The sequence below is a fragment of the Gopherus evgoodei genome, chromosome 8 (genome assembly GCF_007399415.2).
Source record: "Gopherus evgoodei ecotype Sinaloan lineage chromosome 8, rGopEvg1_v1.p, whole genome shotgun sequence".
NCBI lineage: Eukaryota > Metazoa > Chordata > Testudines > Testudinidae > Gopherus > Gopherus evgoodei.
Window position 1 is genome coordinate 78327804 of NC_044329.1, and position 26938 is coordinate 78354741.

General features: G+C 41.0%; 1 protein-coding gene, 1 long non-coding RNA gene and 1 other non-coding gene across 3 annotated transcripts; 1 reads left to right on the forward strand and 2 right to left on the reverse strand.

Annotated features, from left to right (window-relative positions):
* The first annotated feature begins 240 nt into the window (after positions 1–240).
* DNTTIP2 (deoxynucleotidyltransferase terminal interacting protein 2) lies at positions 241–11315 on the forward strand. The gene is made up of 7 exons (XM_030572876.1): positions 241–365; positions 2300–4068; positions 5782–5911; positions 6822–6917; positions 7532–7696; positions 9017–9126; positions 10889–11315. Exons 1-7 carry the CDS (start codon positions 279–281, stop codon positions 10980–10982), a joined length of 2451 nt encoding a protein of 816 aa, XP_030428736.1. The 5' UTR covers positions 241–278; the 3' UTR covers positions 10983–11315.
* Positions 11316–11748: 433 nt separating this feature from the next.
* Positions 11749–17511, reverse strand: LOC115656401. Its single transcript, XR_004001654.1, has 2 exons — positions 15734–17511; positions 11749–15646 (listed from the first exon to the last, which is right to left on the reverse strand). It is a non-coding gene; the product is annotated as an uncharacterized LOC115656401 (long non-coding RNA).
* Positions 17512–17829: 318 nt separating this feature from the next.
* TRNAR-UCU lies at positions 17830–17914 on the reverse strand. Its single transcript is given in 2 exon segments — positions 17830–17865; positions 17878–17914. It is a non-coding gene; the product is annotated as a tRNA-Arg (tRNA).
* Between the last annotated feature and the right edge of the window lie 9024 nt (positions 17915–26938).

Consider the following 26938-nt stretch of genomic DNA (forward strand, 5'->3'; position numbering starts at 1 on the left):
TCTTGGTGCCACAGTTCAAGAAAATGTGGACAAATTGGAGAAAGTCCAAAAAGAGCAACAACAACAAAAAATGGTCTAGAGAACATGACCTATGAGGGAAGACTTTTCGCCTGCTGCCCGGCCGGATGTCAGCGGGCGGGGCGCTGCGCTGTGCACACCCCGGAACGCGGGGGTGGGGGCACTGTGTCTCGCCGGAGCGCTTTTCGCGGCGGCCCAGGCCGGAAGGCAGCGGACGGGGTGCTGCCCTGCGCTGCGCACACCCCGGCACGCGGGGGAAGATGGTGGCCACGCGGCGAACAGCGCGGCTGGAGCCGGAGCCGGAGCCGGAGCCCGAGCCCAAGCCCGCTGTCCCGGCTGCGGCAGAGGTAGGAAGGAAGCGGGAGGCGCCGGCAGGCTCCGTGCCAGGGCCTGGCTGGTCTGTACGCCCCGCGGGCCGGGCACGGCCCAGCGTGTGCGGCCCCCGGCACGGGCGGCTCCCCTAGCCCTGCAGCGCGGGGCCTGTTCCGCCGAAGGGGGCCGGAGCTCGACCCGAGTGAGCAGCCTGGAGCCCCCGGCGGCTGCGGTGAGGTGCGGGCTGTGCCCCAGGGCTGGGCAGTGCTGCTCCGCCTGGCCGCCGTCTCCGCTCCCCCGGTGGGTGACTCCAACCCAGATATCCCGGTGATGGGCCTGCTAGAAGTGATTGACGGGGGGTTGGCTGGTCTGCTGGTGTCCTTGGGTGGCCCCGGGGAGTGGCAGCCGCCCGCGTTGTGCTCCCCTTCCCCGGCTCTTGGTTTTCCCGCAGGTACCGGTGGTGGTGGGTGCTCTCCTGCCTGCGTTGCTGAGGCGGGCTGGCCCCCTTCTCCAGCGGTCCGATTGCGTGCCGCCCCCGGCTTGAAAGTGAAGTATCGTGTATTAGCTGTAGCGCCGAACTATGGTAGGGCACAGTTGAAAGGCTCCCTAGACCTGAAGGGGTTTTAATAATTGGACACACTTCTGCATTTCTTTCTTCTGTAATGGCTTTCTAACTGTTTAACTGATGGGAGACTTTTGGGATATACCCTGTATGACAGATGCTGTTCAGAATAAAATGACTGTGTGCTGACAAATAGGAATCGCAGCCTGGGGAATTCTGTTAGATTCATTATCAGTTTGTAGATAGCAGGTGTGGCTTGTTGTGCCTTTCATCATCTAGTGCTAGCCAAGAGGTTTTGAGTATTTCTATGCGATACAGACTTTGCAACAGTCATCCATGCCATGGATGCTGAAGCATCGTTGCATAGATGCCATTGGATTAGAAGGGTTTAGGACTTCTCCAGATAGTGTAGCCTCCTTAACATAGTATATTCTGTCTGCCAGAAGCTTCCTCCTACTGCAGAATACATTTGCCTGCTGTGGAACAAGCTTCAATGACTACATAATGTTTGAACCCAAGTCTTTGTACTGACTTTTATTTATTAGTACCAGTTCATGGTGTTGGTAATCTTTGTAGCCATGACTGGTCTGGGGCAAAGCTCTTTGAAAGGTTGACTCTGTACCTTATTGTGGGAATTACAATTCCCTGTGATGCTTCTGCGATCAGTTCCCAGGCTTAAACAGTCAGTAGCTAGGGATGGCTGTCTGAGTTAAGGAATTCCATCTTTGGAATCTGCTTCCTGTGGCAGCCTGTCAAACCTAGGCTGAACTAGATTCAGAGCGTTTGCTTTAGTTTATGTATTTTTGGGGTGTGTTTTTTGCTTATTCTTGCCCAGAGGGTAGCTTGATTCTTGGGTCTGATAGACTTCCAGTTGGTGTGGGGTCTGATGTCCTAACAGTGATTTATACCACCTTTGTGGTTCTAGAGGACAGTCCATAAGGCTGTTCTAGCAGCTGGAGATTGCTGGAACTAAGGCCATTCTCAGCTGTCCAGTTACATAAATAAATCACAGTTAACTTTGACAGATTTAATAAAGGACTGTGTGGAGGTATAAGGCAGAAAAAGAAACCCTAGGAATCAGTTGCTGGACATAAAAGCATATGTATGAGGCCTCCAACAGCCTCCTCTCAGGAAGTAGGATTCTGCCAGGAGGAGGCAATGTGGTGGGCAAAGTCTGATGCTAGTTTGCAAAAGGCATAGGTGGGCAAATGAGTGATGAATGCAGGTTGTGGTACTAAGCATTGCATAATGCAAAATGTATGTCATCAGGTTAACTTTCTCTAGACAGTTATTTAAAAAGTAGAAATGCTTGTGAATCTGAGGCCGGAATTACTCGTATGATTCTTTTAAAGGTGTATTTTTCTGTGGAAATGTCTTGTTTGTTGTTGTTCCTTTTTATTTCTGTAGCTGGCATCTGCTGAAGTTAGTACTCCTGTTTCTGTGAAGACACCCAGGAGAAGAACTAAAGGAAGCTTGCAGCCAGAAGTCATTCATGAATCTCAGAATGAAGGGTTGGAAGGTGCTGAAACAAAATCAGATCTTGGTGGTCCCTCAGAGGCACAAGCAACTGAGAACGGAGACAAAAAAATGCATTCAGCAAAATCAAGTGCTGAGCCACAGGCTGATGGAGATGAAGCAGAATCAAATTACTCTGCCATGTCTGAACTTGAGACACCTTTATTTATAAGGATAACAAGGAGAAGACAAATCATAATTCCTTACCAACCAGATTCACCAGCCAAAAATAGGCCTACCAAGGCAGCTCTTCTGAGTGAATTAAGTAAATCTCAAGATGAAGATGTCTCTGAAGCTGAGTCATGTTCTTCAACTGTGTCTGGCATCTGTACAACTAGTGCTACAAGAACTACGAGAAGCAGGAAATGCAAAGCTAAACTCCACCCAGATCCAGTTTGTGAAGCCCAAGCTGAAGAGGTTTCTGATGCAGAGTCATGGTGCTCGGGTCTTTGTGTGGAGTCATCTGTAACTAGCAGAAGAATAACTAGGAGTATGCTAATGAAATCGCAAGCAGAAACCATTAGACAAACTGAGAAAAAAGTTAGTGAAGTTGTGCTGGAAGATGAGAAGTTAACTGAGGACAGAATTAAATCCCAGCCAGTAGTCATATCTGACTGTGAACATGTCACAAAATCTGATTCTGATACAGAGCAAGCATCCTCTCTTTCACCTAATAGATACATCACTCAGAGTAATAAACAACCCAGCCCCTGCAAGACCCAATGCCAGACTGAATCTGCCAATACAGACCCAAGTGATGACCCAAAACAAGTCTTAATTGATTCAACACCCAGCAGTCCTAAAGAAACAGAAAAAAGCTGTACCATAGCATCTCCTAAAAAAGAAACAATAAAGGAGACACACTTGGAAATTGTAGAGAACACAGAGGAAATGTTAGAAAAGGAGAGAGACATAACTGGAAAAGAATGTGCTTCTCTTTTTCTATCTGACCATGGGAGCCTTGATGAATCCTTTAAGTCCCAAAGGCAGACCAGCCCAAGTAAAAGAAATACAATTCCAGAATACCAAAAAGCAGATATTGAGGAGGCTACACAGAGATCTTTCACCCATGCAGATGAATTAATGGCAGCAGACAAGCCAAGTAGCACAACCACCAGCCCGCAAAAGGGCATACACCGATCACCAATTGGTGATGACAGTGATGGTGACTGCGAAATGTCTGATATCAATGTAAACAATGGTGAAGGTCAAGCAGAACTCGTTACCAAATCCTCCCCACCTGTAACCAAAAGATCATGTAATGAAAAGAAATCTGCTGAGTTGCTCCTGAGCAGTGATGAGACCGATGAAACTGAAAACAGTGATGTGGAAGAAGTGGGTGATGTAGGAGAAAATCTGTATTTAGCAGAGACCAGAAATAATAAGTCATCCTTGAACAAAACTTTAGAAGATGATTCATTACATGGAGAACTGTTTGTAATTGACACAGAACCTGATTTGGGCCACAGCAAAAAGTATTACCTAGAACAGGAAGAAAGAAGGAGCGATGCAGAAAGTAAGGATGAAGAAAGAAGGAGTGATGCAGAAAGGAAGGATGAAGAAAGTGAAAGAGATGAGTCCTCAGATCTGGAAGATAATGAGGAGGAGTTCGTAGATGAAGATGAAGATGCATCTTTATTGAAAAATAAAAAGCCTAATATGTAAGTGTTTTTACAGATAACTTAAGAAGCCACATATAATTCTAACAGGGATATTGTTAGTATAATAACAAGAGAGTTCTTGTGATGATACAATCAATGTGTGAAACTGGAGTTGCTTGAAATGCAAAGTGGAATTATTGCTCCACAATTCAACAAGTCTTTCTGTTATGCCTATATCCAGACATAGGTCTGTGACGTGGAGAGGTTCCACCAGTGTGGCTCTCCGTTAAGGACCCTTTAGTGGTGTTTCCCTCATTGTCTGTTTTTTTTAAAAATCTTTTTATCACCACCTGAGGCTCTTTCCTTCCATTCTGTTGTGGTACCTTTCCTCACCACAGGAGTGGCTTTCCCCACCCACTCCAATACCTATTTTTGTTGGCTGAATCTCATCAAAATTCATAGTTTGTGTTCCTGTGAATTACAGAGCTCTTTAGATGGAATGCAACATTCTTAGTACTGAAAACACTATCATTTAATCATCTTAAGTAGTTTTTGAAATAAAGTGTAAAAAACTGGGAAGTTGAAAAAACAAACATCATTCCTTGTTTTTTCTTTAAGGTAGGTAAATAACGAGAGAGGTTTTTAAAACTTAAATGAAAGGGAGGAACAGGAATGTACGGGCACTGTCCAAGCTAATAATGAGTATTTGTGACCCCAGCCTATTTCAGTTCATTTGATGAAATAGTTTGCTATTTTGCTAAGTTAGCCACACATGGAAACAGATCTCTGCCTTTTATCATTCCTAGCATTTATAAAAATTGCTTTAAAATAAAGCATATTAAGCACCAGACCTGAGCCTAGAACCCAGGTGGTTCCATATCAAAGCCTAACTAATTTGCCATAGTGTGCCGGGGCCAAGTCTTTAAACCTCTTCCTTGGTTACTACATATTAAAAAACCCTGCTTTACGTAGACATTTCATTAAATCTTTTCGACAGAAAACACCCCTCTCACATTGGCCATCAAACATTTTATGAATTAGTTAATTGTATTGCCAGAATGCAGTACGGGGGCAGATGGTGCAATATTACTTTATATTATTAGAAACTAAATTTTGAAAATGCATTGTTGTAATGCCCTTGCTTGTATTCCTAAGTCTCTGTGTGTGTCTGATGCTGGCAAACATACAGACACTAGTGTTCAAGAATCCAATATGTTTCTACCTCCAGCTTGTTGTTCTGCTTTTACTTGTTGTTGCTTCTTGCTCTTCTGTCTGGATTCCTCGTTAACAAATTACAGAATGTATAAAAGATAGGCAGTGACCTTGAATTTTTCACTTTGAAAGTCAAAAAACATTGAAAGGGAATATTTTGATAACACAGATAATCTACATAATCTCACATAAAATAGGAATGTCCAAGATAGGGATGCACCAAACAAGTCAGAGGAGGCTTTGTGGAAGTGATTGCCCTCTGGTTCTCTCCAACAAACTTTTATTAATAAATGTTATGCTTTATGCCAAGTGGAAGTACAGTATGATTTGCTATACCTATCTGTCTTTCAGCTTCAGCTTTTAGTTGTGTAACCCCATTTCCTTTGAGCATTGCAATCTAGAAACCCCTTTATGACAGCTATCTGATATGCACCAGGAGTACAGAGAAGAAGGATAAAAGACATTTTCTCTGAATCCTGCCTTGCTTCAGGGGGCACATTGGAAGATCACTATAAATTTGTTAGTATTACTATAATGATTAACTAGCCGTTTCTCTTTCAGATTATCAAGCAGCATAGATCCTGGTCTAGATATCAAGAGGCTTGGAGGTTTATATATTAGCTTTGATGCAGGAAAACAAAAAGCTGGCTCAAGTGCAATTAAACAGTTAAAGGGGGAGAAGAAAGATGAGGTAATGTGAATCTAAGGTTATACATTTACACAGATGTCTGGGATTCAAAGATGCTAAAATGAATCCAATTGTGACATTTATTTAAAAAGAAAAGCCTTACTAGTAGAGTTTGGAGGAAAGAGAAATTCTGAATGGCAAAAAGTATTTATTTAAATTTGTTTTTATGTTAGGAATTAAATGTATATGGCGTGTAAGAGTCTATAAAGAGCCCTCAGTGCATTGTAAATACTGGGGATTATCCCTTCAGAATAGGAAAAAGTCCAGTCCACTCAAGTGCATGCCAGATATTTATCTAGAGATTATATTTCATGAATTGAGTTTCTGCTACACTGCATCGTTGCAATCCTAGATAATAATTCCCATGCTGTCAGTTGTGAATGAGATTGAGTCTGGTACTGTGCCCTCAGACAGTTATACCCTCAGCATGAACTAAAACTTGGTGCAAAACAGCACAGCAAAAGTAGGTTTGCTAACAATGCTTAATATGTGAACTGCTGAGTTGAAGAGACATTTGATCCCTCCATACCTGTTCGGGCTGGGGTTTTAGGCTGACTGTCAGCGGGTGACAGGCATGCATTGCTTTCCAGCAAAACTATTTTCTTAGACAATCCCATCCTTAATGGGCTCATTTACTCTGCCAGCAGGGTCTGCTAGCTCAGTTCTTCCAGTGCCAGCCTGCTGCATTTTGTAGCTGGCCAGCCCTGTGCTCTTTGGTTTTAAGAACTCCCACTTCCTCCATCATGGGGCGGGGAGGCTTGTCTCACTTAGCAACCATTTTATTGAAGTGATGCTTGCTTATGATTCCCTATCATTTCTCTGCTGTCTTATTTGTGTAACCAAATGTGTAATACAATTCAAATCAGTCTCATCAGTAGCATGATTTAAACAATAATGTAATGATATCTTCTAGCTCTTGAAGAAGAGTATAATAACTCCAGATTTTGAAAAAAAGGACTGTGTTCCACCATTCAAGGAGTCAATCCATCAGATAAAGAAACAGCGAAAGGTAAGTGGATAGCCTCTGACTGCTACAGCATGGTAACATCTGACCTATTAAATCATAATAAGCCTGCCTTTAATCTTCGTTATATGAAAATGCAGAGGTGGCATGCGTGCGTCGCCCTCTTAAGTATATTGATTTATGAACTGCAAATTCATATCCGCATTGAACAGTAATGTGAGATTCAGCCTTCTGGAACTGTTGAGACCAGAACAAAGACTGAAACAGCAGATGCTGGTCCCAGTGCCTGACCTGAGGAAAATCATTGTCCCAGTTGCAGAGTTGATTAAATTGACATGTTTTGAAAAGGTTTGGGGGCTTCCTTGTCATCTTGTTTCCCTGTATTTTTATAAGAATATCTTTGCTTACCTGGTGACATCTGCATAGTTTGTTGTTCTGTTCTTCAGAATGTTTGGTTAACTGAGATCAGGTCCTTGGGAGGCACCAGCTGCTAAAGTTAATTAATGCTTATCTGTAAAATCAGACTGTAAAGTTCCCTGAAATATACTCTTAAATAATACAAACTTTTATTTTAAATGCAGCACCTTTTGCTTTTTTCCTTCCTCTCCAGCACTAACGCTCTTCAGTGCAGTTTTATTGTTCTTGATATTGTGTCATAGGCAGAGCGAGAGAAAACAACAGGTGATGGCTGGTTTGGTATGAAAGCTCCAGAAATGACAAATGAATTGAAAAATGATCTAAAAGCTCTGAAGATGAGGGCTTCCATGGACCCCAAACGTTTTTACAAGAAGAATGATAGAGATGGTCTGCCCAAATACTTTCAGGTGAGGAACTAGGAAAAATAAAGAGATCCTATTACTACTCTTCTGGTCCAGAACAGTTATGCTTATTTCCTGTCTAGTTACTTTTAGATGTCCATTTGTCTGAACTCACTTTTACAATTAGACGCATAGACTATAAAATTATGTTGTTTTTCATTTACTTACAATTTTTGAACTTGATTACAGTTTGCAAGTGGGATTTTGTTGCAACCAACTATTTATCCTTATCTGTGTACTTCTATATATGCCTGTGTTTTGTATTGTTTTTTCACTTGTTGACTTGTAACTGATGTCACAGGATGGAAATACATCCCTTTGTTTTCAAAATCTGTTTTCACGCCACACAGTGGTAATAAATTTGTATCTAACCTTTCAGATTTGCAGGTCTTCTCTAGTATATCAGTCTTTTTTACAAGTTTATAATAGTAGTAATAATCAGTTCTCTTATTAGTCAAGATTCTCTTTTGTGGACTGACGTCACTGATCCACTGAAATTGCTGCTGTAGTATTGCAGCTTAATGTATTTTGTGGTTTGATGGTAATTGGAAACTGGTGCAATTTGCAGGAAATCTGGAATTGTCTTTTTATATTTTTAGTTAGGTTCTTAGTCCTTTTCTGCCTCTAGCTATTTGGCATGTTCAGCAGACATTTACAAATATTCATTTTTCTCAAAATATTGGTGGCTTGCTTACAAGGCTGAGCATTGTTATATGCTATTGTAAGTTTCCTGTCAGGATAGTATCTGGTGGCATTCTGTTTAATTAAGATCAAGATACACATTTTACCACAGTAGGAAATACATGCTCCATGGGCCTCCCTTATCCCCATGGTGACTAAACCAACTGCTGTGAAAGATCAGAACCCAGAGAAGCATCAGCCATGAATCAATGGGAGTTGAAGAGGGCTCAACATTTTTCACAGTAGGGCCCTTAAATCCTGTACTGGGTTAAAAGGTAACAGTAATTGCTGAGCAATAACTTTTGTAGTGATAAAGACAAGACTTGTGAAAGATTTGATTGCCCCTCTCTCAGGTAAACAAAAACATAATCCTATATAAATTTTGAGAGCTAGGTTGTGATTACCATGATAGTCTCTATGTTCAGAACTGCACTGTTTTCACATGCTGTTCTTTGGATTAAACACAAGAGGGAAAATGGTGATTATGCATACAAAACACTGCTTGTTTCTTTTGGCACTTTGCATTACAGGTTTTCATGATTCCTCACATTTTTCTCCTAAAACACCTGGGACTTGTCATTAAAAACAAGCAAAAACCCAGGTATTATGTTGCAGGAAGGCTCATTTTAAATTTTCTTTTCCCAGGTTGGGACTGTGGTTGACACGCCGATAGACTTTTACCATGCTCGAATCCCCAAGAAACAAAGGAAGAGAACCATTGTTGAAGAGCTGCTTGCAGATTCTGAGTTTAGGAGGTATTTAAAAATAAGCTGCATCATAACTATAATACTACCAGTATGATCCATATGAGACAGCAAAGTATTACAATTTTGATTAGAGTAACTTATTTTTTGCTTTCAGTTAACTTGAATTACTTCTTGTATTTAAAAAAAAAAAAAAAAAAATTAGAGCCAGCTTAGTGCCAGCACGAGACACTTTCATTCCAGAGATCAGAGTAATAGGAGTTGATCAATTCATGCTTTACTGAATTAGATAATATTGGAAGCAGTGTGCACTATATAAAAGTTATCAGTTATCTAATGGACTATAGGAAGTGAGTTGGTGGTCTCGGTTTAGTTCCATAATGGAGACAGAAGTCAACACAAGTGGCAGTCTTGCCACAGAGCCTATTGAACTGGGCCTGACCTACCTCTGCTTTTCCGGAAATGACTTTTGCAGAATAGGATTCAGGCATGTTGATGTGGAGAAGAAAGTGAACCTGCTCTGCTGCTACCTGTGCTGTAACTATGCATATAGATGGGATTTCAGTTTACAGGGTTGTCAGTCTGGCACCTTCGTGATAATCAAATTTATTTAAATTTTTTTTTTAAAGAATGATTTAATGAGTTAATATTTGATGTCTATAATTCTTGGGGTGGATTGGCAAATCTGAGCCCTTTTGGATATTGGTTTGTTAAAATGATACCCAGCTGCAGTTTCTCATCTTTTCATATAAATGAAAAGAACCAGGGTTGGGATACAAGGAGTTGATGGCATGTCAGGATTTTAAATGTATTGGCAATGTAGGGTAGGGAAACTTCCATAGCTACTTCCTACCACTGTGATTAGCTTTAGCCAGTACTCTTTTATAGTCACTGATTTAATTCAAAAATATATATTAAAAGCAATGTTTAAAGATGAATTGCTCACAAAGCCTGACAATTCTAGTGTTTTTGAGTAATTAATAAAGTAAGTGAATAAAGCACTTGGGTGTTACAACTGTTTGTCAAGTTTCCTGTTGGCAAGCAGCCTCAGCAAGCACTAAAATGCTGATATTGTTCACGCTGCTAATTGATGCAGGAACAGGAGAATCTGCCCTGGGAAAACATCTAAAGTTAACCTATCTTCACTGTGTATGTTCTATGTATTATTGAATATTCATCTTAGTCTTCTCGCAAATCTTCAGTAGAATAAAACTGATTAACATCAAAGAGTACACTGAGAGGTTAACATATAACGTTCAGCATAAACTGCTGACAACATTAGTGGTATTGGCATCACAGCTCTGGCTGAGCCTGGTCATCGTTAACAAATAGACAGCCATTTAGCGAACCATAAAACATGTAAGTCTAATATGTGCATGATGTAAAAATCCATTGCTACTGGTAAGAACTGCTAATGTAAAATACTTGGGTGTTTTTAAAATTGCATTTCATTTAATTATTGCTTTTTTCCTCAGAGGAGCTTGCCTGTAAACAGACTAAAATGTTTCATTTATGTTGTGTGATGCAACAGTCCCTTTCCCCTAAGTTTTTGGTGGTGATAATTCTGCCAGCGGTATTTCAAAAAGGATTCCAAATATTTGCCTATCGCATGAGCATTACCAGTGTCACTTCTCCTTTCCTAGTCATACTCTTATCAAACTAAAGACGTTTGTATCAGAAAACACAAGGCAAAACTTACTCTGGCAAAATATTTATTTTGTATCTAGGATTTTGTAGGTTACACTCATCTTTTACTTTCTGATTTGACATATTTAATATAAGTAAATTTGATTTTTTTGTTGTTGTTGTTCAGATACAATAAAAGGAAGTACCAGGAGATCATGACTGAACAGGCAGCTCTTGCAGCAGGCAAGAAGAATCGGAAGAAGAAGAAATTTCACAAATAAGACTAGGAGAAAATAACAAGATGAAAGTTTCCTTTTTTGTTTTTGTTTTTAATTATAAAATTGGTTTAAGATTGAAGCTATCATACTGACTGAGTTAGGGCAGGGCTGGCCCTGTTTTAGCAGTAATATTTTGACAGGGAAGAAGGAGATTTGAGACATGTAATGGGATTTTGTGTTGTGGACTGGCAGGGGCGGCTCCAGGCCCCCAGCACACGCACGCTGCGGGGGGCGCTGTGCCGGTCGCCGGGAGTGCGGCAGATGGCTCTGGTGGACCGCCTGCAGGTCCCGTGGCTTCGGTGGAGCATTCGCAGGCACGCCTGCGGGAGGTCCACCGGAGCCGCGACACCAGCGGACCCTCCACAGGCACCTCTCTGGGAGGTCCACCAGAGCCGTGCAACTGGCAGAGCGCCCTCCGCGGCGTGCCACCGTGCTTGGGGCAGCGAAATGGCTAGAGCCGCCCTTGTGGACTGGTATAGACATGCAACAGAGACAGCATGATTCATTCTTCAAAGAAAAAGGAAAAAACAGACATCCTGTACAAATAAATAATTGATGGAAATGGGCATGTGAAAGAGCTGAGATTAAAACAGTCTTTTTTTTTAATGGGAAAAACCTTTGTTAAAAGCTAGAATCCTGTTTTTTTAGTTTTGTGAGAAACTAGAAAACTTGCAGGCACTTGTCACTAAAGCCTCCTAGTTACTGAAGGAGTTTATAAAAACACATGTATTCAACCTACAGTAATAATCATTGATTTTTTTAAATCTCATTGAGCAGTGATTCAGATTTACTGAACCATGATACTTCAAAATCATAAACTTACACCCGAACTGTAAAAATAACATTTTATTATGTGCTATAAAGGAAAAATAAGTTGTTCACAAATGGAGATGAGTTTTAACAGATTTCAGGATGCTTTATCAAAGTTATCTTGAATTGGATGTTCATGTACTGTATTGGTCAAATTTAATGTTAACTTAAAAGGTAAAAATATAAATTTCAAGGGATACTGCCAAATCTAAGGCCTCATCACTTTTGTCTACTTCTTGGTCTCTGTAGAGTCTAGCCTCTATTTACATAATTTATTAAGCACATTTTCTATTGAAAGGAGCTTACACGTCATCTTTCCGTTGTTACATTGCTCAAATAAGTTAGTTGTTCCTTATCTGTTGCCTCAGTAAGAGGAGTTGCTGGGCTGTTCTTTCGCAGTGGTTAATGAGAAATGACTTGTGCATGGATATGGCTCTTGCATGCTATTTTAAAAGTAATTATTCTTGTTTGGCTTGGTCTCTGGTAGTGGAGTGTTCCACATCTGAAGACTGAACATAGCATGGTGCAGATTATCCTGTAGATTCCACATACCTATCTTTTTTAAATCCACTCTTTTTTTGTTGAGGGTTATGTATTTTTACCACTTGTCTGTTTAGCCATTGATATGAAATGACTCCATGGGGTCAGTCAGTTTTCTAGTATACACAGACTACCACAACTGGTATTATGGTAATTGCTATTCTTGTTGGCAGTTTTAGCTGAGAAGCTAAGAACTGAATGGATGAGGGAACAACAACTCTTTTCAACTCTAGTGATAGTCCCTCCAAATCAAGATTGAGGGAAACTGGTACATAGATCTGGGAAGCTTGCACTGCCCTTGCAGATTCTCTAGGTGCCATGCACTTCAATTCCCCAACCTGTCAGTCCATCACCTTGCATAGTCACGTGTATTTTCAGTAAAAGTTTAGGCTGTCTTTTGAATGACCCTACAGTATTTTTGTACTGCTGTTGCAGCTAATATATTAATTTATTATTAATGTTAGGATAGAGAATAATACAGTAAACTTAATGGTAGAACAGAAGTTGATGGTAGGAAATTATTGGTACTTCATTCAGTAATAGTGGGATTGTATGAGATGAACTCTCCAGGAGAGGAAAGGAAAAGAAAAACTGAGGAGAGATGATAGATGTAAAATGTGTAGAGATGGCCTTCACGATCCTATTTTATAGCTCCTGACCAAAGGAAATGTGACTTAAATAGTGTAGTAAAAATTTGTATTAAGAGATTGGACATTTGTGTCGGAAAATATCCTGAGCTCTGAGCAGCTAGGATAGACTTAGAGCTGTCAGCCCTCATGGCTCAAGCCATACAGTGATCACCAACTGAAGTTAGGAAGAAATTCCCCCATGCCTCGCTGTCTTGCATTTACATTTTTTCTAAAGCAATCCAGCATTAGTCACTGTTGGAGACAGGCTAGGACCAAGATTTTCAAAAACAATTACAGATTTTCGGTGCCCAACTCAACAGCTTAGAGGCTTTGCATTTTGAAACTGCTGAGCTAAAGTGTCAAGTTGGGGACATACAGATACCCATCACTTCTGCAAATCTTGGCTGAGCTGTAGTTTCTGTTCTAATATCGTCACTCCTGTATTTGTGTATCAGACCTGTGCATACATCATTGATGATAATGCAAGAACAAAGAAATAAAACAAGACCTGTGCTCTGTTGTGCTCTGTAAGAAATGTGGAAGCAGAACAATATCAATATTGGACAAACAGGAAAGAACAAAATTGGAATAAGAAATGTTTTGAAGTGTTTGAGTGTGTTATGAACAATGGCCATATGAACTTGTATACAAATATACAGAATTTTTGTAGCTATTTTAAAATTAGAATATATTTTTTGTGCAAAAGACTTTTAGTGACATTTTAAAATAAGAAGAAGGTATGGCATTTTAAATCAAAAGCTAACTTATTGACTGTTAACATTATTGAGGCATAATATCATGCCTGCACTATTTATACAAGACTGATATAAAAGGTAAGATACTAAGAAAATGTCAGAAACTGTTTAAATGTAGAATTAAAACATGAGCATATTGCTGCACTCGAGTTCTAATTAAAGAACACATTGGTTCTATTTCATATTCTGTCAGATGGAAGGCTATCAGAAGGCCAAATCACTGATAAGCAACACAGATAAAACAAGCCTATCAAAAATAGATTCATAAAAGAACTGTGTGTTTTGAGAAGCTTCATTTTTGTGTGTAAACAGAATGTAATATACTAGCTTGTTTGTCCCGTGCTGGAATGACCTGGTCAGATATTTCAGTTTGTAATCATACTGCTTTCTATAAGCTGACCTGAAAACATAAGCTCTACTATTGCTGAGAGAGATTCCTCTTTAGTTCAGGGGGTAGAAACCTGTGATTTTTTTGGAGCTGCAGGTGATGTGGTTCTTTTTTCTGTATACAGTATGCACTTGCTGATGGCCTAGGTGTCCCTAGACTGTTGCATATTCTCTGATGAATATTAAGAGTAGATTTGTTTTCTTGTACTCCTTGCCAGTCTATATCTATCTTTTGTCTCTTGTCTTATGCTTAGATTGTAAGCTTTCTGGGACAAGGACTGCCTTTTTGTCTTTTATTTGTACAGTGCCTAGTACAATGCGGTCCTGGTCCATGACGAGGGCTCCCAAGCACTACCGTAATAAAAATAATAAAATATAATGAAACTGTTAGTAAAGAATCAGATCAGCAATGGTACCATGATCAGCTTGGTACTATTAATATGCCTTGTAGTGAACAAAATTAAGACACTGCGACTTTTATGCAGCTGACTTCTCATACTTTCTTCACCTTTCCCTGACTATCCAGTCTTTTTTTTAGTTGTCTCTCCGACTGCCAGCTCGGTCTTTCCAAAATGGAATGTCTCTCTTTCCTCTCATTCCTCTTCCTTTCCACAGAGAATACCACTCTGTGCTTCATGTTATGTGACTCTCTTCTAACCATGTAGTGAATATTTCACAAAGTTGTCACTTTCTCTTTAATCCACCCTTTGTCCACTAAAAGACTTTGTCCATATGCCATTCATCATTCTTTGATCACTATAACCTACTCTCTGGCCTCCCTGCTTTTCACATCCTTCTGCTTTTCAATTGGTTCAAAATTCTGTACCTAATGTAGTCTTCTGCTTTTCCTCTCCAACCATATCACTTTTCTTCTTGAATTCCTCTATTGGTTTTGTCTCTTACTGCATCATGTTCAAATTTCTTTTCACCTAAAAGCCTTGGTCTTTTTGCTCTTTTTCTCCACTCTTAGCTGGGTGCCTTCTATCATACTTGCCCCCTGTCTCTGGAGAGCTTTCCCTATCCTCATCTGCTCTCATTCTCCTCTTCAAGTAATCCTCCTTTACGTCTCATTCAGAAATCCAACTTTTTCCCTATTGAACTCATTTATAGTGTAAGCTCTTTGGGGTAGCTTATCTAGCTTTGTAAAATACTGCGTACATTCACAACATTATTGTATAAATGATTTGTAATATAAGAAAAGGTCCCTGCAATGTAAATGCCATAAATGATAGCACTAGAGTATGGTGAGTACAAGGATAGGGACATGGTGGAGGAGAAACAGTAAACAATGGGAAGGAAATACATCTGTTGGGTAAGTGAAGCATTTACATAGAAAATAGATTCCATAAACAATCTCATGCTGTTTCACTTTTTTTTGTAATGGGTCAGAGTCAGAGCTGAGATAAATGGTGGAAACAAAAGCAAAATGTGAGTTCTCAGAAGAGATTTGAAGCTGCATAAGTCAACTGGCACAAAGGAGAGGGAAACTGTCTCAGACAAAATTAATTCACTGCTGTGAATATGGTGCTTGGATTAATGTCTCCTGCTTTGAAAGAAATGCCTCTGTCACCACCACATTTGTGTGGTAGAGGACCATTATGCTATGTCAGTATTGCATTTTGTTAGTAGCCACATGTTTTATGTAAGTTTGTTGGGCCCACTTCTTCTCCCTTAGTGACTTTTAAAAAAAATCTGACAGACAAGTGGCATGATTATAACTAAAGCAATTGGCAGGAGGAGGAGCTGGAGCTGTAACTGTAAGAGATTATGCAAGATGGAAAAGACTGTTAATGCACATGACTAAAAGAGGATTTGAAATTTGAAGATTTTTTTGCTAGTGTTTAATTTGTAGTGTTAAAATAAGGCTTCCTGTTTTTTACTAGGTTTAAAGATGACTGAAATGCTTTTTTAATCACTTCTGTCTCATTTTTTAATGTGCATTTTTTTAAGAAGGAAAATAATAACATACCAGGCCAAATTCAACCCTAACTTCATTGCAGTGCCCTCAGTGATGAATTTGACTAACTTTTAAATAAACTTGTTTGAAAATTTTCTTCCTCAAATGATCAGTGCTGTTTTGAGGAGTTGAGAGTATATTTTTACAAGAAGAAAAAGATAAATTATGAGTTCATGGATAAGGAATGCGGGGTAGAGGCTGTTTGAAAAAAGTTATAACACAACCCCTGGCTGGAAGTTGAAACTAGACAAATTTAGGCTTGACCTAAGGCATACATCTTTTGACAATGCTAGTAATTAACCATTGGAACATGGTGGATTCTCTGTAACTGCAATCTTAGAATGAAGCTGGGATGTTTTAGAGAAACACATGCTCTAGGAATTATTTTGGAGAAGTGCTATGGTTTGTGTTATGCAGGATTTCAGACTGGATGATTACAATAGGTCCTTCTGGCTTTGGTATCTATGAAACCAGACAGAAGGAAAGACACGTATTTGCTGCAGACTTACTGGTCATGTTAGAATGAGATGCACCTGCTGTTTACCATTTATTATATAACAGCAGCTGTTACAACCAGAGGTCTCAAAGCACTTTGGCCTGAAGATGTTATAAGTAGAGGCAGTCCTTGGCCCTGTGACCAGGGGTTCCTGAAAATTGTGTTGTAAGTGGAAATGTCATAACTCGGAATTGCAATACAGGCCCTTGTAGGCCTGAGCATCATAAAATTGAAACCAACTGTCATAAATTTAATCTGTGTATCAATTCAGAAACCACCTAAGTGCTGTTCTTTGTAAATCAAAGGTTGTAAAGTCAAGGACTGTCTGTATACACCATCTGTACTAGCTTTATAAAAGTGGAATGAAAATCTACCAGCCCCAGACTAGAATCCCTTTAGCAGCATAAAACCCCATGATATTTTATTCATGTAAACACCTCCCAGCCATCTAGAACCGAGTTTTGCAAGACTAAGTTATAATAGAAATGAAGCCGAGATAAACACTTCCCAGGGAGGCTTCATGCTAATACAAAGCCTGATTGGTGCTAGCTGAAGCCTGCTCGTGCACGTCTTCAGTCCCTGCTTTCACCCCAGGGCCAGATCCATTTATCAGGTGCTCGGAGGTTTAAGTGACCAGAGCTGAGTCCCCCGGGCGTTGTGCTGCTGCCCTTGTCCCGCCTGTTCTTAGGGCTGGGAACCAGCCAGCGGGCTCCCGGTGCAGGGCTCCCGGGGGACTCCTGTGTTACAAAGGGGCTGGGCTCGGGGAAAGCCGCGGTCTGGGCCCCCGGGTGCCGCTCGGCTTCAGCCTTCGTGCAACGCGCGCAGAGGCGGCTCAGCCCCCCCCCGTGTCCGGCTTGCGCCCCTGCGCTAGGCCTCTGGCGGGCCGGGGCTCCCCCTGCCCGAGTGGTTGCGGGGGGTTTGCAGCGGCTGCCTGGGGCAGCGGGCCCGTGGAGGTGACTCGCTCCCCAGCTCAAGGACGCCCCGGGCGCCTGGGAGAGGCACCCAGACGTCGGGCCGAGCCCGCAGCGGGGCCGGGGGCGCAGAGCCCTGGCCCGGGACCGAGCCGCCCTCTCCCCCGCCGCGGCCTCCCCGTACCCCGAGCGCCTGCTGACTGAGGCACCGAGTCCGGCCGCGGGGGCTGAAGGCAGGGCCCAGGTTGGGCAGTTTCCTCCCGCGGCCGGATCTCGGGAAGCTCCGGTCGGTCCCTGCTGCGGCGGGAAAGGTTGTTAGGAATAAAAATTAAAATACTTTATTAAGTAACTTAAAAAGAAAAACGCGACTCCGCCGGGACTCGAACCCGGAACCTTTGAATCCCTTCATCCTCTAGAAGTCCAATGCGCTATCCATTGCGCCACGGAGCCACCTGTTGGACTTCTTGTATATCAGCCATACAACCTATAAACAGAGCGTTGCGTCCTGCTATATTAGGGGCGATCGCTCGGCAGTCAGAGACGGGGTCCTCCCTTCTTTACTTAACCCAATTAGGTCAAGTCCTGAAAAGAATCACATCCCTAATCAACCCCACTCACTCCTACAGCCCTTTCTTAAACTGCTGCTTCTTAAATTTAGTTTGAAAACTTTTAAAAAAGAGAGTTATTTTAAAGGAATTTAAAGTATATTTTATTGCTGATTAATTATATTTTAATCAATACTAGTGAATATAATATTAAATCTCTATTTTATTTCAACTCATTAGGTTACTACTATACATTTATTATACAAAATAGATCAATGATAATAGCACAGCACATATTCAAAATGCTGTATAGACATTAACAAATCCTGGTAATGATGTTATTTCTAGCACTAAGCATTTATTTTGTTAATGTTTTTATTCATTTTAACATGATTGTGTTTATTATTCACTATTAATCATTTATTATCTTTATTACTGAGAAATTATTTTGGAACATACTGTGGAACTGATCCTACAAGTATGAACATAAGTAAAGTATGCATATGTGTTTGTTGGATTGGGTCCCGCTAGGTACTATAGCAATGAGCACTAAATCAGTGTCCATAAATAAAATCAGTCTTGGATGTATTAAGCATGTTTTATAGCACTGTGTTTGTTGATAGGAGTATTAATAATCCTTTCTCTTTACATTGCTTTGGCTTTGTCATAAAAATGAAGGAACATAAACTTGAAGGCTCTACTTCTGAAGCCATAGCGGCAATGGTAAAACAAAAAAATATGTTGAGTCTGCTTGAAACCTTTGGTGCCATCTGACTCCTTTTTGTTCTTGAAACCTTTGCACTCTCTGAAGTTTATGATGTGAAAATTATTTCTAGGCTGCTGATTTTTGCAATGCGTATCTTCAGTGAAAAAACAAAATCAGCATTTCTAAGACAACTACAGCTTCACCCACTGAATTTGGAACAATGACGGTTTTATTTGTGACAATCTGATCAATTGCAGCATTACACGAGTTATTGCAGTGATTCTGGACACCAGCTGAATCACAGATACACCTCTACCTCGGTATAACGCTGTCCTCAGAAGCTAAAAAATCTTACTGTGTTATAGGTGAAACTGCGTTATATCAAACTTGCTTTGATCCACCAGAGTGTGCAGCCTTGCCCCCCTGAGCGCTGCTTTACCGCATTATATCTGAATTTGTGTTATATTGGGTCATATTATATCGAGGTAGAGGTGTAGTGTGTGGAAATCTGGAAGACAAAACACCTAGGGGACTGACAGAAAAACAGTCCTGTGCAATCTGTACTGGAGACTTCAGTAGTTTCCAGGCTGGAGACCAGTCTTTGTGGTGTGGAAGGCATAGAAACACTTTTGCACCTGGAATCAAACCTGAGAAAAACAAATGTGATATAAATTAGACATACTTCTTCCACATACTTCTGAAGTGCAACCACCTCTGAGGTGCAACTGCGCAGCTGTGACTATGTAATGCACAGCAAAGCTACCCAGTGGTTTAGGATGTCAAGTGAAGACTACTGTATCCAGTTTAAATTGCAGCAGGGATTTAGTTAAACAGAACGTAATTATCTGTTTGGCAGATAATATGGCTTTTGTAGAATTTTTCTGCAGTAATTACCAGGCCATCTTGGCAATCATAGAACTGATAAATTCCCATTCACTGGCCCCTTATACACAAATGGTAGTGCTTATAAAGCATGTAAGCCAGAAAAGTGCAACACTCTAAGGCTTCTTTTCTTTTGGATTTATATGTTCTGTTTTTGTACAAGTTCCTCCAAACTACTTCGGAGCGGGTCTTGTTTTCTGTTATGATAATGTCACAATAGGTCAATTCAGAATGACTACAAAGAACATAAAATGGCTTTGCAAAATATAGAGTGCAAAATCTGGCTCATATATCCCAGAGAGGGGACAGAATTTCTTAGATAAGATTTTCTTTGACCTGCTGAAAGTACCAATAGAAATAAATTCTAAGATCTTTCTACGTAAAGTAAAATATCAAAATATGACACCCAATATTGCACATGTAGTTTATATTATTTTATTTATTAATTAAATTAATAATTATAGGCTTCAACCAGGTCGGGATCCCATTGTGCTAGATGCTTTACAGACATCTAGTAAAAGACACAGACCCAGCCTCAAAGAGTTTGCAATCTGTAAAATGTAAAAAAGATGTAAAAAAAATGTGTAAAATAAAGAGATGGGCAGGGATGAGAGACACGTTTTTTTCAGCATTTATTGTGTGTACAATTCATAGGTGAATCTGTAGTTTAGATACCCAAATGAAATAATACACTTAACCATGACTTTTTCTTCTTCACAGTATTACCATTTGGGCCCCAGTTCTGCAAAGACTTCAGCGGGACCACTCACACTGTAGAAAGTTAAGCACATGCATAAGTCTTTATGGGACTGGGACCTTCGATTGTTAGCTCTCCAGGATTTATGTATTTATTTTTGTTTGTAAATTACTTAGCACTTGTGTTTGATGTTGGAATGATAAGCCTGTGACTAAAGTCACAGAGAGAGAGAGAGAGAGATTGTTCCAATTAAAAGATATTTTTGAACTCTGTAAAAAATGTGTGGGTGGAGAGATCAAAAGCAGGATAAATTAGAGAGTGAAAATTCTACAGATTACATGAATGAATTATCCCAAATCTAAATGAAAACAAGTGTAGATTACAATTGAGTTATTGAGTGATTAATCTACCTATGGCACTGCTCCAAATGATGGTGGGTGCCTGTTGCTAAATCAAGTCCTCAGAAACACAGGGAGTAAAATTCCAGCACCAAGTCCATGTGAAACTTCCTTTAACTACAACAAGATCAGGATTTTCAGTCAAGAGCGGTAATCATGCCCTAAGGACTGTTGGATTTTGAACAGGTTGTAGGATCATAGTAGCTAGAGGTAGAAAAGACCCATAGGCACTAACATGATAAGCACATGACTTAAAAAGGCAAATGTGATCCTAGGATGTATTAGGCATGGCATTTTCAGTAAAAATAGAGAAGTATTAAATGCCATTGCACAAGACACTGGTAAGCCCTCATTTGGAATACTGTGTATCGTTCTGGTCACCCATGTTCAATAAAGATTAATTTAAACTGGAATAGGTGGCGAGAAGGGCTACTAGGATGGTCAGGGAATGGAGGGCTTATTTTATGGGAGGAGACTAGAAGAGCTTGCCTTGTGTAGCCTTGCAAAAAGGTTTAGAAGGGGATATGATAACTCTCTATAAATACATTAGGGGGGTAAGTAACAGGCAAGGTGATGATCTATTTAAGATAAAGGATAGTGTTGGCACAAGAACAAGTGACTATAAACTGACCGTGAACAAATTCAGGCGGGCAATTAGAAGAAAATTTCTAACCATCAGTGGGGTGAGGTTCTGGATGAGCCTCCCAATAGAAGTTGTGGGGATAAACAACTTAATTAGTTTTTAAGAAAGAACTGTATACATTTATGAATGCAATTGCATGATTGGGTTGCATGCATGCGATGGTGCAGGGCAAAGCTCAGTAGCCTGGGGGCTCACTTCAGGCTTGTTTTGTGTTCCTAAAGCTCATGCTTCAGGGATTTAACTGGCCACCACCAGGGGTCAGGAAGGAATTCTCCCCCTCGCGCCTCCCCCCCAAATATATTCTGGAAGGTTTTTGTATCTCCTTCCCCTGAAGCATCGGGGATCATGGCTGGAGATGTGACACAGAGTGGGGTGTGCCGGAGCTCTGAAGTGGCACTGAGCAGTCTCTCTCAGGTGCTTGGTTGGCTGATTCTAGCTCACATATGTAGGACTAACTAAACACCGAATGTGGGGTTGGGAAGGAATTCTCTCCCGGGTCAGATTTTCAGTGACCTTGGGGGTTTTTTTTTCACCTTCCTCTGGAGCAAGTGAGTGTGGGTCACTTTCCAGCATTATCTGGGTGTATTTCATTTAATCGTTTCCCTGTCATTGCAAGGGCCTCAAGCAATGGTGCACCTCAGTCCTTCCTATTCTCTGCCTGTGGCAGATAACAGGCTACCTTTGTGGACTGCAATACTTTGGTCTGATTGCAGTTGTTGGGTTTAGTGTGTGGGTGCTGGGTCGTGTTGGTGGCCTTTGATAAACAGGAGGTCAGACTAGATGATCGAGTGGTCCTTTCTGGCCTTAAACTCTATGTGAGAATCTCAGCTTTCTTTCTTTCTTTCTTTCTTTCTTTCTTTCTTTCTTTCTTTCTTTCTTTCTTTCTTTCTTTTAAAAAAAAGAAGTTTCTAGCCCTCATGGATATGAGAAAAGCTTTAAAAATGTGAGCTGAGTGTACCCTAAAATCTCAAAACACAGGAGGCAAATACCCCCCCAATGTATTATTATTTTTTAAATCTCATGATTTGTGAACACCTATGATTGGCTATACCATATTTATTCCAGTGCAAAGTGACTGTAAAAATCATAGAATCATAGAAATGAGGGGCTGGAAGGTTGCTCGAGAAAGTCATCAAATCCAGTCCCCTGCACTAAGTCAGGATCAAGTAAACCTAGACTATTCTTGACAGGTGTTTGTCTTACCTGTTCTTAAAAGCCTCCAGAGTGTAACTATCCTGACAGAAAGTTTTTCCGAATATCTAACCTAAATCACCCTTGCTGCAGATTAAGCCCATTACTTCTTATTGTACCTTCATGGACATGAAGAGCTATTGATCACAGTCTTTATAACTTCTGTTAACATAGTTGGAGACTGTTAGGTCCCCAAGTCATCTTTTCTCAAGACAGAACCTTCCCCAGTTTTTTTAACCTTCCACATAGGTCATATTTTCTAAACCTTGTATCATTTTAGTTGCTCTCGTCTGGACTCTCTCCAATTTCTCCACATCTTTCTTGTAGTGTGACCCCCAGAAATGGACACAGTACTCCAGCTGATACCTCACCAACACCAAGTAGAGCAGGACACAGTTACCTCCCATGTCTTATATATAATAACCCTGTTAATACACGTCAGAATGATATTAGCCTTTTTCACAACTACATCACATTGGTGACTCATCTAGAGTTGTGATTCACAATAACCTTGCCCCAGATCCTTTTCAGCAATACTACCACATAGTCAGTTATTCCTTGTTTTGTAATTGTGCATTTACTTTTTCCTTCCTAAGGGTAGTACTTTGCAATCATCTTTACTGAATTTCATTTTGTTGGTTTCAGACCAATTCTCCAATATGTCAAGGTTGTTTTGAATGCTGCACCTGTTCTCCAAAGTGTTTGCCGCCCCTCCCAGGCTTGGTGTAAGGAGCAATTTTTATAAGCAAACTCTCCACTCCATTATCCAAGTCATTAATGAAAAAATTGAATACTATCGGATCCAGGACTGACCCCATAGGATCCCACTAGATATGTCCTCCTACTTTAACAATGAACCATTGATAGCTACTCTTTGAATATGGTCTTTCAACCAATTGTGCACTCACCTTATAGTAATTTCATCTAGACCACATTTCCCTGATTTACTTACGAGAATGTCATGGGGGACTGTGTCAAAATATGTTTTCCCCCATCCCACTAGGCCAGTAACCCTGTCTGGCTATTCCTTATAACCCTATTATGCTCTAGGTGCTTACAAATTGCTTAATAATTTGTTCCAATATCTTTCCAGGTCTTAAAGTTAGGATGACTGGTCTATAATTTGCCCTGTCCTCTTTGTTCCCCTTTTTAATGATAGGTACTATGTTTGCCCTTTTCCAGTCCTCTGGAACCTGTCCTCCTTGAGTTCTCCAAGATAATTGCTAATGGGTCCAAGATTGCAACTAGTTCCTTAAGAACCGTAGGAGGACTTTCATCAGGCCTTGTCAGCTTGGATACATCTAACTTGTCTAAATATTCTTTAACCCGTTCTTTCCCTATTTTGGCTTATGTTCTTTCCCTGTGTTGTTGTTGTGTTGAGTATCTGGTCACCGTTAACCCTTTAGAGAAGACTGATGCAAAAATAAGCATTAAATACCTCAGCTTTCTTGATAGCATCAGTTATTAGTTCTCCTTTCCTGCTAAGTAGAGGACCTATGCTTTTCTTCATTTTTCCCTTGCTCCCAATGTATTTAAAGAAACTCTTCAAATGTTTCCATTCTGATTTGATATAATTATACGCCTGCTTAGCATAGGGGTAAATGACTGCAAAAACTGCCAAACAGTGACGAATCAGACTTGAGTTCATAGTGAGAAGTCTGATGCTGAATATGTGCATGTGAAGGCCTCTGAGATTCATACCAGCCTCTTCTATTTTTTTCAGATTTTCTGTGTGCTTAATTTGTTTACATCCTGGTATAGGAGGATAAGATGGCTGCTGATGAGGTCCCTGAAGAAGTCCTGCTATGTGATGAAGGAGGTAAGATTATTGGAGAAGACTTAAGGGACTTTTCATGGACCTAGAGCCACATTCAGCTCTCCTCTGAGGATGGATACAATAGGGAATAGAGACTTCCAGAGGATCCCCAAAATATACATTTTAAAAGGCATACATCTCTTGACTCATATAGCTATCCGCTTTGTTGTGTCATCCTCCTGGTGCATTAAGACATTTGCTGATGTTAAGTGTGACATGTTATTGGGCTAATCTGGGAAGCTGGAGATTGTATCACACACTACATGGAATTTACCAGCTGACAAACTGACCCCATACCCTTCCTCCACTAAGTAAAATAAGTAAAGGTTACTGGTTAATAAAACAGTTAAACAAAAGACGCCGAAAAGGATATTCCAAATTATTCTAATAAATTAATTTCCTCCTTTGTCCTGGCTAGAGTTCCAGTGCAAAGTCTGCTTTGTTTGTTTGGCCAGCAGGTGGTGCTGCTGCATGGGAAATAAGATGTCTAATTCTAGCAGTTCCTGGGCTATACATACAGTTTGCAGAATAAGATCTTGTGAGTCTGATTCATCCCTGTACCAAAGCTCTGCTTTGCGCTGAACCTAAGAAGATGAAAAAAGTGAGTTTCTGTTACCTTTGTGCCTTCCCTATTCTGGAGCTAGCTTGGGGATGCTTCAACTGCAGGTGCAGGTCAGGGCAGTGTGTTGGGGCAGCTGTCCCACACTAGCAGGAAAGGAGTTAAAAGCAGCCCTAGGGCGACTGTGCCGGAGGCAGCCAATTAGAAAGGGTCTGAAGGGAGCAGCCAGTCGTGGCCCCGCAGGTTCATTTAAGCAGGGCTGCTGGGCAGAGCAGAGGAAGTCACTCCCTGGAGCTTGAGGAGGAGGTAGATTGACTGCCTTGCAGGCTGAGGGCAGCAAGCACCCTGGACATAACAGTGCTGCAGGCTGAGGCCCTGAGGCTAAGGCAAAGAGGGAACTGGAGCTGCAGGGAAGTGGCTCAGGGAGATCCACAGAGGAGTCGGAGAGGAGGCAGTAAGTGGCTGCTATATATAGGGTTCCTGGGCTGGGACCCGGAGTAGTGGGTGGGGCTGGGTCCCTCCCCCTGCTCCTCACCACTGGGGAAATGGTTAAACAGTAGACTGCACTTGGCATGGAAGGAAGACACCACCTGAAGAGGGCACAGAACTAATTCCCAGGACAACCAGAGGGAGGCGCTGCAGTTTTGAGTCACGCCCCCGTCACACAGGCAGTCTCAAGACTGCCCTTTGCTTGCATCTGGCTTCCTGTGGAGGGAAGGATACTCTGGACATGCTCACACTTCTCTAGCTTCAGGAAGGTTGGGAAACGTTCTTGTTGTAGTGCTGATATGCTGGCTCTGTACCACAGGAGGAATTTCCTGGTGCCAAATCTACTGTTGTTACAGTCCTTTTGAACTGTCATAAAGGTGCAATAGGTCACTGACAAACTACTAGATCCTGTGAGTGACAGCAGATAACTATTTTGTCTTCTGATTTGAAGTCCACATAGGTGAGATGTTCCATGGGAAGTACCTGTAGCAATGATCAAGCACCTTCATTACATTTTTGATGATTTTTGGATTATTTTATTACACACATTTATAAGGTGCCTGTTACAATGCTATCTGGGTATACTTTACAACATTTATTACTTAGCTCTTATCATTGTAGCTCTTAAAGCAATGTACTAATCTGAATGTCATTACAAGAAGGGAGCAGGAAATGTTTCTAAAAGGACAGTTTCAGTGGGTCCTTGTGCAATTGATTCTGCAGGGACATTTGAGGGTTCTGCACATAATCACCTGTCTCACTGTTGGTGAGGGGCTGGGAGAATCCTTAGCCTGATAGATCTCTCCTGTTTTTTCAGGCTATCAACCAGGAAATTGCTGTTCAGGTACACTGTCCCCTTAAGGACCTTTAAGAACCTTCCCCATCTGATTGTCAGCTGAGTAGAACCTGCCTCCAGGATGTGTGTGAGGCACTAAGGATGCCCCCCCATGAGCAATTCCCAAGGGACATGTCTCTGGGAAATGGGAGGGCATGGGGAACCACTAAAAATCACCCCTGAAAGGGAACCCGTGACCTTAAGACCTCCCCAATGCCAGCTGGCACATTGTTGTCATAACATATTACGGTCCATCTTTTGGGTAAATATAATTGGAAAACTAATAACTCGCTGATCATTAATATTCTTGCACGATGTAAGTAGAGTAAACCCACAAAAGAATATATAGATATGCTGGAGATATATGACTAAAATGTTTTTAAACCAAGCTTGCTGGGGGGGAGTTGATAAACCAGGTTTTCTCCAGACAAAGGAAAGAGGCCAACACCTCAAAGCAGGTGTGGCCAGATTCAATGGGCTATTAATTTGTATGGGAGGTTGCAGGAAGAGATCATTTGCATTGTAAAAAAATCACCATTGGGGAAGAAACCAGCCTGAATTCTACATGAGACAGCATGGCCTCTACACCCAACAGGGAAAAGGACCTTTATCTGGGGATACCCTTCAGAAAACATTTCAAAGGTTTATTGGACTATTTAAAAAGAGGGCGAGAACCTCTAAATTATCCTTCATCCAAGGAGACAAAGGAGCTG